The following is an 18502-nucleotide window of genomic DNA, read 5'->3' on the forward strand; positions in this document are numbered from 1 at the left end:
GCTAGTTGGAATCCGCTGGCGCAGGACAAGGGTAATTGGAGATTGCAGGGAGAGGCCTTCGCCCTGCAGTGGACATAAAACAGGCTTATGATGATGCTGATGAATAGCACCAGACATCGCTTGGGTTAACAAATAGCTCGGAGCACTGGCATTGTTCTCACCTACAGTGGAAATGCTGCAAAGTTGGAACGGTCGCTCACAATTGGTAACCAGAAGTACCTGTACACCATGTAGCAAATATAAGTACTATATAAACTACTCCAGAAGTTTATTTATTTATTTGCAGGTACTACTGTTAGCCGATTGGCCATTACAGGGATGGAGTACAAACCTGACAACCCATTCTTGCTTACATAAAGTAGCAACATATAGCTAATACATAACAAATCAGACTGAGTTTTGAAAGAGTGTATGATTTAAAGGTGAAATAGTGTACCCGCAATAGGTATTAAGGCACTTGTACGACCTATTATATTGTTACGCATGAAGAAAACGAAGACCAGTGAACGTGCTTGCGGTCCCGAGGAGAGGAAGGAAGAAGAGGACGACGCTCAGTTGATAAACCAGCTGACCGTTCTTGCGCTCACCTTCGCGACTTAAAGTAAACGGTCCCCTTCATCCGTAAGGGTTACAAACGGTCTCCTTCGCACGCAACAAAGTGGTGGAGGTGCGGGGTACCGCTCACAACAACGGAACCATCACTGCCGCAGCTTCATCGAAGCCGTCGACTTGCCGGCCTCCCGCCATCAGCCGTGACCATCTTCGACATGCCAGAAGAAGGAGCCACTCCGAGGGCAGCGCCTAGCAGTCCACTGCCATACTACCGAGTTCCACCCACCTTCGGAGGCAAAGCGGGGGAAGATGCCGACGAGTGGCTCGTCCACTACAAACGAGTGAGCAAATCCAACGGGTGGGATGCAACCGCTCAGCTCACCAATGTGGTGTTCTCCCTAACCGATACCGCCCTCGTGTGGTATGAGAACCACGAGGACGCGCTTACGACGTGGGAACATTTTGTTGACGAGCTAAAGGCTTGTTTTGGGGACTCAGTCGCCAAAAAGAAGCGTGCGGAGCAGACACTGTCTCAACGGGTGCAGCTACCAGGTGAGACATGCACAACATATATCGAAGAAGTATTAAAGCTGTGCAAGGTGGTCAGTGCTCGCATGTCGGAAGAAGATAAAGTCGGACATTTGCTGAAAGTAGTGGCTGAGGATGTGTATAATTTTCTAATTGGAAAGGAGAGCCTCAGTTCTGTGTCTGACGTCATTCGGCACTGCAGAACTTTTGAAACGCTCAAGATGTGTCGGATTGCGCCAAAGTTTGGTCGATTGACAAACGTTACGACGGTTGCCAGTGTGGACACGAGTCCTTGCCTCGACCTTCCTTCCTCTCCTCGGGACCGCAAGCACGTTCACTGGTCTTCGTTTTCTTCATGCGTAACAATATTTAGAGCATTTGGCACAGATTGAGCATAGAGCTCTAGCATCTTTAGTAAGTGCTTCAAAAAATGTATCTTTTGCATTGTATAGCCCTTGGCTCTCTGGCACACCCCCCCCCCCCTTTTTTTTTACAGAGAAGCTGTACATGGCTAGCCGATTTGTCCATCTGTCTGTCGCCTGTACGCTGAAAACTCGTCTGGCACAGCCCCATGTGCATGCGCAAAAAAAAAGAAAGCGAAAGAGAGGCGCGCGATTGGCTGCGCCAATGGCGATATTGCTCTCCATTGCAGCTGAGCTCACGCGCAGCAGTTTCTCTCTGGCTCCGAAATGCCTAGGCCACATGTCATACGTATCCTGAGGAGCAGGCAGCTTTGGATCAGCAACGCCACGAGCATAACCGTGAACGAGCTCGTCTACGCCATGCGAATGCTGCAGCCCAGGCCCAAGAAGAGTCTCGCGCAGCCAAGTGCAAGCAGCAACATTTTACCGAGGATCCGGCAGCCTACCAAACGATCGTTTAATGAAATGTCAGGATTAGCCCAGTAAAAACACTTGGGCTGCATGTTTAAGCTTCGCTGGTTAACCATCTGTGCGGAGTGCTTGGGCAGTAACTTTTTAAGGCAAGCTTTGGAATGTGAGCAACGAATCATTTATACTCTGCACATGGCCATGCAGGTTCTGTAGTTAAGTCATGACTTGCACAACAGTTATTTTTGTTCTGCCCTACAGCCACAGTTGGTGCAGCTTACAATACACAAAGCATTATCGCTAGCTACTGTTACAAGAAGTATGTCTGGTTATGCCTGTGATCATTGCATTGAACTCTTTTCGAAGGGGGACACGGCATTTCCATTTGCATGGCACAGGACTGTAGAATGTAATAACTGAATGCCAGCTTCTGTCATGCTGTAGGTGATACTGAGCATGGCTGTGCCATCTTGGACAAGTAACTGCTAGCGTAACCTTTCATTCTTTCAAGGCTTTATTCGTAGTTAGGCACAATACCATAGATCTGAGTACGCGCAGAAAAGCTATAACTGTACAAGGTATGCATAATGCTAAAGGCAGAAAAGTGTGACAATCATTTTCTGCTCAGACTGGACCATCTGTGTGTTTTTCGAAGATCTGTTTCTTCTTCGCCTGGCTCTGTGCCATGAGCGCTTGCACGCTGGGTCGGTAGGCAGGCGGCTGCATCTCTTTTTCAAGGGTGCACTGAATAGTCTTTGGCGGTGAAAGTGTAATGAAGGTGGCACGAATAATGTCCACGTCTCGTTTGATCTCTCCACGCAATGCCGCTGTAAGCTCCGGTGACGCATCAAACCGAAAAAGAAAGTAGCTGCAGAAAGAAAGAAAAGGTACGCTCATCCATGTACTTCACAATGACAACACTACACTGTAAAAGACAAGGTACACTCATCATTCAATTATTACAGGTGTGTTTGTGCCTTCAACCAAATATCAAGATCGACTGTTATTCAAGGTCTCCTATTTTGGCACAGTTATTACTGCTATCCTGCAGGACTACATACATTGACCAAATAGGCAAACATTCAGGTTACAAAAGCACCAAAGTATGTGCAGGGGTGCATAGGACCTTCTTTCTTTTCATTGAATTGATGTAGGTCCCAGTCTTACTTTTGAGAAGTGCATAGCTATAAGTCAGTCGTGACTAAAGTTGCAGTTGTACAGTGTGCCATTACTTACTCTAGAGAGAAGTAACTGCAATGTCTAGCAAAGAGACTGAGGAAGTTGCTAATGATGTATTAAGTTTCATCACAGAAGGCTGCAATCATACGTTTGTTACATCCAGTGTCAAGTTACTGCTACAGAGGCACATAACGCACATGTCACAGAGAATTGGAAAGCTAACATCCTTTATTCCACCACACATTTTGTGTGTTTATGACTAACTTTGTCTTACGGCACTTTTTTTTTAAATTCTAACTTCTGCTGACACAAACAATCTCTTTGACGACCAATGACTCAAGTTGAGTGTGCGTGTGCTATGCCATTACATATGCGAAAGTCTATCTACGCACGTGCACACTAACGCTGAGCGAGTTCAGAAGAATAAGCATCTCAAAAGGCTGTTGGTTATCATCGGACAGATGGTTCTCACAGAGTAACACACGTTATATACACTGCTTAATATTAAAGTCGCAAAACGCACACGTGGAAAGTAAACGACTCACTACTGGCTACTTTGCGCCAAGAGCTATGAATAGCGGCCACCACAAATTGACACCGACTCGTTACAAACCTTCCGTGCCAATTCGTCCGGCCATGTCTGCTCATCTTGAGAGGAAGTTCCTTCGTGCCCAGGTTTTGAATGTAGCGGAGGATCGCTCCGTTCTGTAGTACATACTCACCCATACGTTTGAGCGCACTGGTGAGTTCCGGCTGAAGGAGAAAAATGAAGTATGGTCAACATCTCAACCCACCAGAACGCACGCGACGCGAGTTTCTTTTCTCGGAGACAGCGGAAATTTCACGTACTTACTTTCGCCATTTTACGTAAAATCATAGTCATTTCGTACGCTGGCATGATCGTTCAGTGGTGTTTAGACAAATAGGGTTTAAGCAACAACACCTACAGCAGTACTGCGAGAGGAAGCATCACAAGGGCACGGCCATGGTACGGCGTGCTGACTGCAGACCAGTAGGCCTGGGTGGATGGATGGCGACTATACCCTTTGTAACGGGCGGCGGCTGGCGCCACCTAGCCTTTTGCTCCCCCCTCCTATTTTATTATTATTTTTTTTCTATCTTTATATCCTTTTTTTTTCTCAACCTAGTTTTTACTCCCCCCCCCCCCCCAAGATAACTATCTAAAACAGTAGAGGAAACATTTTGTCCCCGAATTATGTTATTATCTATCCCTTGACTTCCTCCACCAATCCTCTAGCCTCCCCTTCGTTACTGCCACTCTTTTCTCGTCTATTTGCCCTCGTTCCCCGGGAAAACCTAATGCCCCTTCCATATCTGCCACTGTTCCCTCTGCCAGGATCGGGCGAAGGGCTGTGCATCTCAGCACTATATGTTCAGTGGTCTCCATTTCGGCTCCGCAAGCTGCGCACCGAAGGTCCACGTCTTCAAATTTATCCCTGTATGTTTGCGTCCTCAAAACCCCCGTCCTAGCCTCGAATAATAGTGAGCTGCCCCGCGAGTTATCAAATAAGAGCTCTCTCTTAATCTCCTGTTTTTGTGACCTATACATTGATAGCGATGGCTTTCCGAGCATTCTTTCTTCCCACATTTTTCTTTCCGTCTCCTTCACCTCCTTTCCCACACTAGAACCACTTTGGATACCCTCCTTCGGCTGTAGGTATCTATTCCTCAGCTTCCTCGTTCGGAGTGTCCACTTTGTGTTCAAACTTTTCATGTACAGATATTTGTACACTTTTCCTGCCCACCTTTTTTTCCTCCAGTGCTGAGAGTCTCTGTTCAAATTTTATTTTACTTATTGCCTCTCTACCTTCAAATGACGTCCATCCCATGTCCCCCTGCACTCCCTCATTAGGGGTGTTCCCGTGTGCTCCCAAGGCCAACCTGCCTACACTTCTCTGTCTCGTTTCCATGCATGCCTGAACTTCCGATTTCATGCACAGTACTGAATTTCCGAATGTGAGGCCAGGTACCATAACCCCTTTCCATACGCCCCTAACCACCTCGTACCTATTATAGTTCCAAAGTGCCTTGTGTTTCATTACAGCCGAGTTCCTTTTCACTTTTTCAATCATAGTTTTTTCCTGTTCTTCCAAGTACTTTTTGCCCTCGTTTAGCCATATGCCCAAATACTTGTATTTTTCAACATGATCAATCTTAGTGCTTTGTATTTCCAATGGTTCCCCCCTTTCTGCATTGTATACTATTACCCCAGACTTCTCTCTACTGAATTGGAGTCCCAATTTTTCTCCCTCCTCTCCACATATGCTCATTAGTTCCTGTAGTCCTTCTCGGGTGTCAGCAAACAGTACTATATCATCTGCATACATCAGTCCGGCTAGTACTTGAACTACCTTCTGCCCTTCCAGCATATAGCTTATGTCGGTTCCTATTGTGCTCTGTTCTAGTCTCTTTTCCATTTGGCTCATGTAGATCATAAAAAGCAGAGGTGACAATGGACAGCCCTGTCTGAGACCGCTTCTTATTTTAGCTGGCTTTGTAGTTTCCTCCTCCCATGTTATCTCTACCTCATTATCTGTATAAATTTGTTGTAGGAACTCTATCATCTTTCTCTCTAGACCATATTCCCTCAACTGGCTCCATAACTTTTCTCGGTTTACATTATCATAAGCTCCTCTAATGTCTAAAAAGGCTATCCATAGTGGTTTCTGCCTGGCTGTCGCTATCTCTATGCACTGTGTTATAACAAATAAATTATCATCTAGCCTTCTGTTCCTTCTAAATCCATTCTGCAGTTCTCCCAAGATCTCTTCTCGTTCTGCCCATTCCTCCATTCTCTCCTTCGCCATCTGCATTGCTACTCTGTATATGACTGATGTGATAGTTATTGGCCTGTAGGATTTAATGTTGTCCTTGTTTCCCTTACCTTTGTAAACTAATAACATTCTGCTTGATTTCCAGTCCTGTGGAACATCTCCCCCTACTACTATTTGTTCAATAAGTTGTCGTAATTTTAATTTACTTTTCTGGCCTAATATGCTTATCAATTTCATAGGTATGCCGTCAGGTCCTGTCGCTGTTCCCACTGGGACCTTGTGTTCAATTCTGTCCCATTCCTTACTTGTCATCCTTCTGTACTCCTCCTCTAATTCTGTCCTGCTGTTGTCATTATTCTCCATTTCGTTACCCACTGGCTCTGCAAATGCTGCCTCTATTGTTAACCTAATATATTCCTGAGCTTCCTCTCCCTCTACCTTTGTTCCATCTGGCGTGGTCAGTGAGTGCTGAACCACCTCTGTCTTCTTATTCTGTTGCCTAATGTGTTCCCAAAATTTCTTAGAGGCATTCCTGTCTTTTTTTCGTATCTCTAACATCCACTGTACCCCAACTTTTGCTATCTTGGCTTGAATTAATGCCATTGCTTCTCTTTTCATTGCAAGGTATTGCTCCCATTTAGTCTCCACCTCTTCTGGTGTGGCTCCCCTTTTCTTCGCTGCTCTGTGTTTTCTGCACGCATCTTTGCGTTGCTCTACGGCTTCCTTAACTTCTCGGTCCCACCAGCTTTTCGGTTTATATTTACCCTGCTTACTTCCTAGTTTCCTAATCTGTCCCTTCTCTAGCTCTCGTTTAAAAATACCTATTAACTCGTCGTATGTCCATGCCCTTTGTGGTTGCTTGGATACCATGCTTTCAATGTTTTTCGCCACTTCTTGTAGCTGCCTGTCATTCAATTTGCTCATACTTTTCCTTTCTTTAGTTTCTACCAGTGGTACTGTCCTTCCAAAACTGATTTTGATTCGTTTGTGATCACTCCCCAGGCTTTTTGTACCTTCCTCATCAATTTCCATACATCCCAACCGTTCATACAGCTTGTGGGACATTAGGCAGTAGTCGATTGTCGAGTGGGTGTTATTTCTTTCCCATGTTATTTTCCCATCACATTTAATTTCAGTATTAACTATCACAAAATCATGAGCCTCACAAAAATCTACTAACATCTGCCCTGTTGCATCTGTCGCCCCGTCAAAGTATTCCAAATGTGCATTCATGTCCCCTAGGATGATTATCTCCCGTTTCATAGCTACCTCCCTGATGTCCTTGGCCATACATTTGAAATGTTCTGCATTCTCCTCTTTCGACCCATTCCCCGTTTTCAGAAACACAACTCCCAGTATTGTCTCAACATTCCCTACGGTGCCCTTGAGCCACATGTGCTCACTGCAGCTCTCTCTTACCCTTTCCCAGTCCTGTCCCTTCACTAGCGCCCCAAGGCCTCCTCCTCTGCGTTCTTCCCTTTTTCTGTTGCAACCAACCCAGGTGTATCCCGCAATGAATGGTGGCTCTTCCTCATCTCTTAAATGGGTTTCGGCAACTCCATATACCTGAAAATTTTCCGTTTGTAACTGTTCTGCTATTTCGTCCCACTTAATGCGATTTCTTCCCCCCTGCATGTTGATGAACCCTACATTTACTGCCTTCTTCCTCTTCCTCCTCCGTGCTCCTGTCCTGCCCCCCTTCCCCTGTCCTTCATCGTTTACGTTTTGGCTTGCGGTCGCCCTGCGCGCCTGCAAAAAAGCCTGAGCCCTACGACCCACCCTCGTTCCTACCTGACATCCCGCTGGTGTAGTGTAGTGGATGCCATCCGGGCCGAAAGGGGGGAAGTTTTTCCCTCCAATCATTCGGTTCACCTCCACCACATCACACTTCAGGGCTCGCCCCAACCAACGCCTGCCCCAACTCGCCCCTTGCTGCAGATACAGTGTACTGCAGACTGCTCCGAGGTTTGCAGCGTATGGGTAGTCTCAAACCTGCTCAAACTGTATCACGCAAAAAAAAAAAACATGAAATCCCGCATTTATATATACAGAAAGCTTACGCATTCAAACTATGCCAAATAAAATATATTTTTTTATTGAAATGAATTTAGCATATATAGAGTGATAGTAGTACACGCATAGAGCTATGCATAGAGTATGAAACTCTATGGCTGTAACTCCACTACTGCATCATCATCATCATGCAATCTTACCATATGATCTTACCTAGTCGACCAACGTGCTGTGCTGCCATCGCTTTGACCTTCGACATGGCGGGTTGGGGTCGTTTGCTGAGTTTGGTAAGTCCTTTTTTTCATTCCTTTGTGGTAGTTACCGTGTTTTAGTAAATACTAAAGTACAAGGATGAACAATATGCTTGCAGTTATTGCCTGCATATGATAGCTAAGAAGTTGATGTGCAGTCGTAAATGCTCTTTGTAAATAGTGTGTAAGCCTTTGCTTACGGCAGGCTGTTTCTTCGTGCATGGCAGAGTGCTATTCATTGTGCGCGCCACTGGGGTTCAGTTTGCATCTGCACAAAGTGCCCTGGAGCTATTCCGCTCGTCTTACTTTTTTTTTTTTGTCGTCCCTGTGGCGTCTTTTCAGACTCGTCATTTCTCCACGACCGGTGCGGTCAACGCCGGTCTCGTGAAGGTGAGCCGATTTTTTTTTCGTCCTAACATTAAAACCACGCCGGTTCACATTTGCTGCGAGAAGATTTAATAGTTGCATCTTTTGGTGCCACTCTGTTTTCTCTTAATGCATACTTCAGCGAATGGCGAGGACGTGGTGAATGCGAGGCATAGCGTGTGGTTCAACTTGTAGCGCTTTCCCGTTGCCCTTTGTCGGTGGGCTACATGGAGGAAGGTGCGCTATTTGCTTAGCGTTTGTCAGAATATAAACTTTTTATTGCATCAATCTGGTACTAGACAAAATAATGAACGCGTGAAGAGATGAGTATACCCGATTCATTACAGCTGGTGCTACGGTGGAAGCCTAATATGACCAATGCACTTGTTTGTTTTTGCAGCCTCCTTTAGCAGTGTTCGGTATTGAAGGCCGGTATGCGACCGCTCTCTACTCGGCGGCTTCCAAGGAAAAGAAGCTTGATGCTGTTGAAAAGGAGCTCATCAGGTTCAAGGTTAGCATTGCTCTGATGTGGAAGTGCTTAAGGGAAGTTGCTGCAAGGGCTGTCCATGTACCCTTTTCATGTAGGCACTTTCAGGCAGGTTTCGCTGCACTGATGTTGCATGCATGGGAGGGTAGATGCTTGCTGCTGATGTAGGCGATTGGTAGTGGCATCTTCCTTGAAGCACCAGAGCACCTTGAAAATGAGTCTGGCAACTAGTATTCAATCCATAACAATAATTTTCTCCATTCCAACAGCGTGCAATGCATTGTTTGTATATTATAAAAAAGTTTTTCTCTCATACTAGGGTGTGCAGTTACGTAAGCAGTACAATCAACAGGTTGTCAAATAAGGATGAAAGATTAGGCCTGTGCCCACTGTGTGCTAGTTTCATTCGTACATTTTTATTTTCTGCCTTTATTTGTTTCACAAATATGTCAGCATCAGTCCGAGATCAATGATGCGAGAACTGAGACTTCTAATACAAATGTAATTCGAAGAACGCTTTATGTGCTTCCTCTGTACAAAGCCAAGGCAAGCAGGACCATGCATATCTGGCTTCTTCGCAGCCCGATAGTGCATGTGCCCTGCCCTAGCGGATTAGTTGCAAAAATTGAGGAAAGGTCGTGCATGCGGCCGCGTGGCCCATCTCTGGGCAAAGTCCCCCGAAGAAAGAAAGAAAAAAAAAGGAAACGCACAGACATGCACTGCTGCAAACACTCATGCCATGTACCGCATTGCAACTCCACTATTAGCTCTGCGTTGGCACAGTGCCTAAACCATCTCTAACATAAGACTAGAGCTGTACATTAAAACTTAAAGCACCCAGGGCTTTGCCCGGGCTGCCCCATGAACCATGTAGTTCCTACTTTTCACTGATTGTTCAGCAAATTTAGCTAACAACCCCTGTGTTACACTCGGGCGACAATTCAAGAACATCCCTTTTTTGACGAAGTCTTCTTGCAGTGTTGGCCCTCATTTGCTGGTGTTGGTATTGTGTGTCTGACTTCACATACTCACGGTATCACTGGTTTGATACGAGACCGACTAAATGCTGATAGCAACGATTCGCCAACTATTCAAATAGCACAGTGTGTTGTTGAGACCCTTTTATCATACCAAGCCGACGACATAACTGACAAGCGTGAGCTATTGTAGTGCGACGCCCTTTCTTGTGGACGGCATCGACAAAATCGGCATGCTGTTCATTATTTGACTGAAACCCGTGCGATCAGCCATTGAACTGACAATGCAATATAGCCGCAGTGTTTTCACTTGTATATATAAGTTATCCTGCTAAAAATGAGTTGAGACATGCCTTCGAAGTTGAAATGCATAAACTTCAGCCTTCTGAAGTTGTGTGCATGAAGTTTGAACCAAAGATGATCCTGCTCAGCGAAGGTTAGGCTTGGCGCTGTGAAGTTTGTGCACTGGTACGTGCTACCGGTGGAACTGAACTTAAAAATTAGCAGTTAGGACAAAAGAAACTGCTTTTATAGTTCAGTTCTGGCCTTAGCGATTTGAAATCGACTACTCTTCACTTTTCATGACGCGTACACATTAAGCAGCAAGCGACGACACAGCACTTTGTGTCAACATCTGTACGTTGCTGTTCCTGAAGGCTGCCAGTTGCATTCACTACGTAGTTTAGTGGGTCTGTACAGTGCCGTCCACTGCTGGCGTAGAGCGCGTGAGCGGCCGGCTTTGCTCTGCAGGGCAATGCCTGGCGGCAGTTGCTGGGGCCTAGATAGTGTGCCCAGGAGCATGTGCACCCTAATACATGCAGAACTGCTTTTGACGAGTGGCGATGCTTAAAAAGCACCTTTGCTTACCCTAATCTGCACAGTCTGAGGGCACTTACGGTACCGCAAATGCCATAGAATGAAGCGCATGGGCTGATAAATGCGCGCCGGTCCTTTTGCAACAAACTAAGTGTGCTCACAGTGTATTGGAGATAACAAAGACACTTATAAACATCGCCTCTGGTTACCTGCAACAAGTACAAGTTTGCATGCTTGTTAGGCCACGCATGCTCCTGGGCATGTTATTTCGGACCCAGCAGCAGCCGCCAGGTGTTGTTCCGCAGGACAAAGCCGACCGTTTGCGCACTCTACACAGCAGTGGACGGCACTGTAGATGTTGTTATGCCGACACATTTGTTAATTCTAGAGACACACTGTGCCTCTGCTTTAAACGAGAAACAAGAGACGGTGCATTTGGTCCAGCAGCCTAAACAGCCACCTCTCTTGCCAACGGTGTCGGCGATGGCATCCGTGCTTTCGCAAAAGAACTACATGGCTTATAAATGAGTGCTTATGTGATCAGTTTTCTCTCGTTGTACTTCATGGATGTGCAAACTATGTATGATGACAGTAAAGAAAAGTGAGAATCGGTAATAACAGTCCGTAATATAATATGCTTTTGGATTACAATTGCATACCTGCCAACCCTCCCGATTCACCCGGCAGACTCCCGCTTTTTGACTGAATTTTCCGATTGTATGATCACTATCCTCCTATATGTCCCGAAAAGAGGTCTCTGTTCACGCAATAATGGTTTTTGCAAGACCGGCACCGCGGGACCTACGGCCACATCGTAATCATCGGCATCACAAACGACAGCACTACTACTAGTACCATCGGTATTATAGACTAAGCAGCCGAATACTTTGCTTAGTAAGCCGACCAAAGCCAGAGCCAATGTAGCTCTTGCATTTCGTGCATTCCTTCCTCCATGGTGCATCTTGCTGCTGCTTGTGTGTGTGATTCATGTTGGCTAGGTGTGTGGGTGCGGTGCACCGTGTAAAGTTACAGTCCTCGTGTGCTGATGCCATGGCGCTATCAAAGCCCAAGACAAGGTATTTGCAGAAGATTTTGCGTTATTATACTTTGAATTTCCGTGCTTTTTGACATCAAGAAAAGAACATTTTGCATATTGTACAACGTGTGGATGCGATGTCAGCGTGTCTCACAGTGGCAAAGGTGACTTGAAATTGCACGTTTCCATGGTGAAGCACCACCAAAGCTATGTTCGCACCGCTGAGCAGCAAGACAACATAGTGAACTTTCTCCTGAACAACTGCGACAGCGTGTGGAGTGCCTGGTTACGGGATTCCTCGTCGAACACGACCTACCCCTTAGTGTCAGCGACCACGTTGGGCCTCTCCTACGGAAAATGTTTCCGAAATATGAGGCGAAGCATTATGGATGTGGACGAAACTCTGAAACGCAACTTTCAAGAACGCGGAGGTGGCCAACCTGAAATTTATTTCACAGGCATCGCTCTCAAGTCTTTGTTTCTTTATTCAGAGTTTCCCTCAGCTGTTGCCTCGAGATACTAATGAATCTGCTGAAGACGCTTTAGATGCTCTCGAAGCCGAGTATGCCACACTACAGGCGTACAGCCTTCAAGAGGACATCCTGAATGAAAAAAGGTGGGACGTGCAGTGGTCTATGGTTGGAAAAATGAAAAATACTGATGGAAAACATGTTTCACCGAGTTTCTAAGGTGATGATTGATTTACTCATGATACCGCACAGCAAGGCAGAGTGTGAGAGGATTTTTAGCATGGCATGAAAAAGTAGGACTGAATTCCGCTCGTCAATGTGGGACACAACCCCATCCAACACCTGCTGCTAGTGAAGGGCCGTCAGTCTGGACCATGTTTTGAGCAAAACTACACCGTCAAATTTTGGAAGTGAGCAAAGTCTGCTACTGCAAGGTCCCTGCAAAAGGGCTCATCGAACACTGCCTGAAAGTTTGAATGATCCCCCCCCCCCTCTTCCCATTGGTGTGAATAAAATGTCTCCCGATTTTTGATCTTGGCAGGTATGCAGTTGCCGTTGTTTGTTTAACTGGCTCAGCAGCTCATTTTGACTCGTCTCAGGATGGAACAGTGCGGCTCACATGCGCCAATATGTATGTTTTGGCAGGGTTTCATATCGGGGATGCGCCTGTTTCACAATATTTTGAAGCACACAATGACCTGTGGCTGTATCTGTTTATGTTGATGTAAACAAACGAACTGCTTTGGTAAATCCTACAAAAGGCTGCGCTCGAAGACTTCTTAAATATGTGAAATGCCTAAAGAATGTGTAAAAGGAATACAAAAAGGGAGGAGCAAGTGCAGAAATCAGCAACAACAAACTCCAAGGCTGCCCATGTTCAGCATGGGCACAGGTACACAAATGAATCGGTGAAAGCCCCGGCACCCTTCCAAAACGTTTCCAGTGGCGTGCAGCAGAGAGCAGCACAGGAAAATAAAGGCAGATTCATATGATGCTACTCTGCCCTTTAAGATACTCGGATAGACAGTGACGCCAGCATACCTGCCAACTCTCCCAATTTGAACGGGAGTGTCCTGGAATTCCGATGAATTCCGACCAATCCTCTCTATTGTGCAGGCATGGCCATAAATATCTTAAAGAGGTGTCCCAACCACACTGTGAAAGAGAAGAAAAGAATGTGTCATGCAGCAGAGCCACATCATAACTTCCCTTATGCTTCAGGTAGTTGGCCGAAGTCAGATTCAAATCCAAGCCATTTGTGTAGGCATTGCAGGCCTAACTAGCCTAATTCAGCTTGCTTCAAATCGAGATACGCATCGAGTGTGCCTGAAGCAGGGGTCCAATCTTCACTGCATAATTACTGTTTTGCTTACGCCAATGCAGCATTACATCTGTGTTATGCAGAAAAGCATACACCAAATATTGTGGTGAAGCATATCAGGAGTCACGGGACATAGCACATGTTCCTTAACCCCTAAGTGTCTAACCAAAAGTGACCACTTTTGCTTTTATTTTATGGTTTGTTTTCAAACTTAACTCCATTGTAAACCCTTCTAAAATGTTTTTAACCAATTTGCTTTGTGTTTTAGGCGTGAAAAGGCTGCACCATTGCTGGGCCAAGTCAATGCTGCCTTTGCTTTCAGAATCATCATTTTTGGTAGGAGTGATGAGAATACTATTATGATTCTCTTTGCTCTAAGAACAGAACTCTAGTCCACTGCTTTCACTCACTTTCACTATCAGAATCAAGCAGCTGCTTTCTTTCGCACGTGCAAGCTTTCAGTGGCAGACGCCATTGTTCCAAACCTGCCAAAATGCGCACAATTTCACAAAACGTGTTCTTTGAACGTTTGCAAAGTGATGACATCTATGTATTGTAGAAAACAGACTGGAATAAACGTGGCCCTCCGGTGTTGACAAAATGGCAGCCGTCTATGTAGTAGAACATGACTCAATCAACGCGGCCTTCGAGGCACTGCAAAAAAAGTACCGATATCTATGTAGTAAAATAAGAACGAGTGAAATAACTGGGATTTAGAATGCTGGCACTGCAGCTGTCTGTGTAGCAGAAAAAAAAAAACAACTAAATGGACTTGCCGAGTTCGACCAAATCGCTTTGAAAACAGAATTATTGAGCTGAGCTCGTCCAAAGCACAATTAACCAGGATTGTATTTACGAGCCAAGCTTGTCCAAAACATTTCAGAGGTTAATTATACGCGCACATGCGCAGTCTTTAATAACAGTAAGAACACAGGCACATTTAACTATACTGGCAGCCATTTGCAGCTGTTTTTGTTGTTGCTGTCGTCCAGAAAAGAACATCCAAGTTTGGTTTGCTTTTGTGTATTGATGCACCACTTCGTGTAGTGACTTTTTTATTGAATCTGATCCAGCTACCTTGTAATAATCATTTGAGGCCAACAGACAATGAAGCCAAGGAGACCATAGGGACCTTAACTAGCCTTTACAGATTGCAAGATAATTAGATTGCAAAAGGTTGGGGGGGGGGAACTGTCATCACAGATGAACTGGTGGAGCACCTCGTATGTTGTGGCTGAGACTGTACACTCAGCTCCCACTGGTGGAAGAGTTGTCTTTCCTTCCATTTCTTTTTTGTTCAGAATATGTTGCAAGTTCAGTGCTGTTCTGTAAATAACTATACCACTCTGATCCATAACAAAAAAAAAAATTTTTTTTGTGCTTTCCTTAGCCTTGTCTCTTGGTTTCCTGCAGTCTGCAGAAAATTGAACTACAGAATTCTCTTTATTCTTCTAGCTTGCTATAATGTTCAACAACAGCACTTGCATTGTTGCGTAAAATTCTTTTGAAGCTTTAGCAGATGTTTCCTTGTCATGCAAGAAAACACTAGTAATATAGTAACATTTAGAGATGTCCAGTAATGTTAATTCTTTATTTCTTTATTCCTTATAGGGCTTGATGGAGCAAGACACAAAGCTTGCCCAGTTTCTCGAGAACCCGCTTGTCAACAAGCTTGTCAAAAGAGGTATGGTCTAGGGAAGAGATCGATATGTATCGATTTGTGAGACAGCAGCTGTCTGAGGTAAACAATTGGGGGGTTGCATAATGCTTAGGGCATAGAAGTGAGCTGCAGTTATTGTGCTAGGCACTTGTCTGACATTTTTCTTCAGTATTTCTGATGTTGCAAATAATCTTGCAGCAATTTCTGATATAGCTATAAGCTAACCGTGTGCGTGCATGTGTGTAATTTTGCTAGGATACGAGTTTGAAATTTACCTCCTCCATCCAGTGCGCAACATCTGCAGGCTTGGAGTGATGCCTCTCACTGGCAAAAATGCTGAGAGCAAGTTGGGCTATGCTTATCCAGGTACAACCAAATTAGGAAGGCCAACTAAGCTTCAATAAGACACTCCCTCACCAGAACAGGAATTGGCTTCCCTGGTGCAGTATTCGGCCATTCCGTCCCAAATGAATCACTCAATTACCTAATGGCCCTCAGTCCCCAGCAGCTGCGGAGCACCTAAGGTGGCAGTCAGACTTGTAACGCAGGAGAGGGTGCTAAGAATCTCTGGGTTACACAAACGAGCGGCATGGGTTCTAAGCGGCGTGTTCCCTGGTGGAACGATGCATGCAGGCAAGCACGGAGGAACCAGAACAAAGCGTGGGCGATATTTCGCAATTCTCCAACAGCTGAAAACCTGGAAAACTTCAAACATGTCAAATCCCAGGCAAGGAGAACGCGCCGACAAGCAAGACGAGAGAGTTGGGCGAAGTTTATATCAAGCGTCAACTCGTACACAGATGAGACAAAAGTATGGAATAGAGTGAAAAAAGTTAATGGACAACAAACATATTCCCTGCCCAGGCACGTACCCAGGGGGGGGCCCGCCCCCCCCCCGAAATCAAGTGGCATGCCCCCCCCCCCTCCCCACCCACGCCACCACTCCTCACACATTCCTAAAGCGCCGCCAGATCAATGTTGAGACTTGGAAGCTGTTCATCGGTCAGCATTATGCTGCCCTTTTCACTCCTTTTAGATGGCGGTAGTTATCGGCATCTCTTGTAATGTGAAAGACAGTTTTCTCATAGATTCCGTACCCGTGCGATTAACTCGAGATGCGTTCAGTTGTCACCATCTATGCTGCCGTCACGCGCATAGCTGTTGCTTTTGTAAGTTCAACCTTCTTTGTTTAGGCTGATCCTGGGACCAGGAGAGGGAAGCGGCTGTTACTCAGCTGGTCTGTACTCTCATGGAACGAGTTGCGGCCGGAGAAAACGCCAATTGCGTTTAACTTTTCCCTTTGCTTCATTATTTCCTTGAGTTACGGCTCGTCGCGACGCTGGCAGATGCCCGGAACCATATACACGTGATATGGGTTAGATAAGGTCGGAAATCAAATAATGTGAAAGAGCGTCCATCATGAAACCCTGCAATAACCATTAAACCCATAAGCAAGATGACTGTCGCCCGTTACCTCGTCTGTTTTCCCCTAATTGTATAGCACTTTTCGTGCAAAATTGGCAACTGGAAACAAAAATCGCGAGGATTTGAGAAATTAAGCGATCTACTAAGGGAGAGAGCCAAGGCAACAACCAAACTGCAAGCAAAAGCGAATAATAAAAAAGTTAACCGTTGTTTATGAGAATATTTATGGATCAACATCTCTTTATTTAAAAAGGAAGTAGAGAAAATGCCGCCGGAAGTGGAGAACAATTACTTGTTTTGAATGACCCTTCTACAGTTATCGGTCGAACCGCCTCACGTAGCTACTTCTCTGCTGTGCTTATGTGGGTGTTTTTCTAACCTTTCGCGGCGAGCGCAGTACGTCTATAGAATCGCAGAGTCCTGCGCTCTACGTGGTTGTATGGGACTGGCGGCCGCACAGCGTTACGCAATTTGCAGAACTGTCAAAACTGATCAACAAGGCGAAAATAACTGGTATTCAAAACTATAACATGAGAAAGACTAGAGAAGCCGTAAAAAATGTGAAATCAGCCTGAAATCAGTAAAAAAGAAACCTGGCATAGGACAAAACATGATATATGCACTAAAAGATAAGAAGGTCAATATCATCAGCAATCTCGAAGATATAGTAAAAGCAGCGCTAAAATTCTAAGCTGACCTGTATACAGTACCCAGAGGAGTCACGATACCTCACTTAGAAACAGTAATTAACAGGGTACAGAAACTCTCCTATAACTAGCAATGAGGTCAGAAGGGCCCTGCAAGACATGAAACGATGAAGAGCGGGAGGAGAAGGTGGAATAACAGTCGATTTAATCAAAGATGGAGGAGACATATTGCTTGGAAAACTGGCGGCTCTTTATACGAAGTGTCTATTGACTGCAAGGGTCCCAGAAAACTGGAAGAATGCAGACATACTAATCCACAAAAAAGGAGACGTTAAAGAATTGAAAAATTATAGGACCATTAGCTTGCTCCCAGAATTATAAAAAATATTTACCAAAATAATCTCCAATAGAATAAGGGCAGCACTGAATTGTGTCAACCAAGGGAACAGGCTGGCTTCAGGAAGAGATACTTTACAATGGATCACGTCCATGTCATCAGTCAGGTTATCGCGAAATCTGCAGAGTACAATGAGCCTCTCTATGTGGCTTATATAGATTACGAAAATGCATTTGATTCAGTAGAGATACCAGCAGTCATAGAGGCACTACGTAATCAAGAAGTACAGAATGCTTACGTAAAAAGCTTGTAAAATATTGCCACATGCGTGTGGTGTTTGTTTGAACGAGGCGCGTGGGCGCCATCACTCCATAAAAGAGGAGGAAGAACGAACTGGGCTCGCGCTGTGAATCTAACCGGTCAGCGCTGCAACCGTTGCTGTAAATATAATCTGTAAATAGTTTCTCGTCTTACTGACTCGGCCTTCGCGTAAGAATATCTACAGAGGTTCTAAAGCTACCCTAATTCTACGCAAGAAAAGCAGGGAGATACCTATAGAGAAAGGGGTCAGACAGGGAGACACGATTTCTCCAAAGCTATTCACTGCGTGCTTAGAAGAACTCAAGCTATTAAACTGGGAAGGCTTATGAGTAAAGATCGACGGCAAATATCTCAGCAACCTTCGGTTTGCCGATAACATTGTTGTATTCAACAACAATGCAGACGAGTTACAACAAATGATTGGAGACCTTAACAGAGAGGGTGTAAGAGTGGGGTTGAATATTAATATGCAGAAGATGAAGATAATGATA

General features: G+C 45.2%; 2 protein-coding genes across 3 annotated transcripts in view; one reads left to right on the forward strand and one right to left on the reverse strand.

Moving 5' to 3' along the window:
• Positions 1–2406: 2406 nt before the first annotated feature.
• mRpS6 (mitochondrial ribosomal protein S6) lies at positions 2407–7819 on the reverse strand. 2 transcript variants are annotated; one of them, XM_065434539.2, is made up of 3 exons: positions 7676–7819; positions 3703–3842; positions 2407–2778 (listed from the first exon to the last, which is right to left on the reverse strand). In XM_065434539.2, the coding sequence occupies exons 1-3, from the start codon at positions 7745–7747 to the stop codon at positions 2535–2537; spliced, it is 456 nt and encodes a 151-aa protein (XP_065290611.1). In that variant the 5' UTR covers positions 7748–7819; the 3' UTR covers positions 2407–2534. The 2 variants fall into 2 exon arrangements, with proteins under 2 accessions (XP_065290611.1, XP_065290612.1); XM_065434540.2 differs by lacking the exon at positions 7676–7819 and adding an exon at positions 3943–4120.
• A 295-nt stretch (positions 7820–8114) lies between these two features.
• ATPsynO (ATP synthase subunit O, mitochondrial) overlaps positions 8115–18502 on the forward strand; it is a 44298-nt gene continuing 33910 nt past the window's right edge. Inside the window, exons 1-4 of the mRNA XM_065434537.1 lie at positions 8115–8184; positions 8491–8538; positions 8915–9025; positions 15233–15305. Coding sequence (XP_065290609.1) covers positions 8155–8184; positions 8491–8538; positions 8915–9025; positions 15233–15305 — 262 coding nt within the window. The 5' untranslated portion in view covers positions 8115–8154. The remainder of the gene's footprint in view (positions 8185–8490; positions 8539–8914; positions 9026–15232; positions 15306–18502) is intronic.

The sequence above is a fragment of the Dermacentor albipictus genome, chromosome 5 (assembly GCF_038994185.2).
Source record: "Dermacentor albipictus isolate Rhodes 1998 colony chromosome 5, USDA_Dalb.pri_finalv2, whole genome shotgun sequence".
NCBI classification, from domain to species: domain Eukaryota; kingdom Metazoa; phylum Arthropoda; class Arachnida; order Ixodida; family Ixodidae; genus Dermacentor; species Dermacentor albipictus.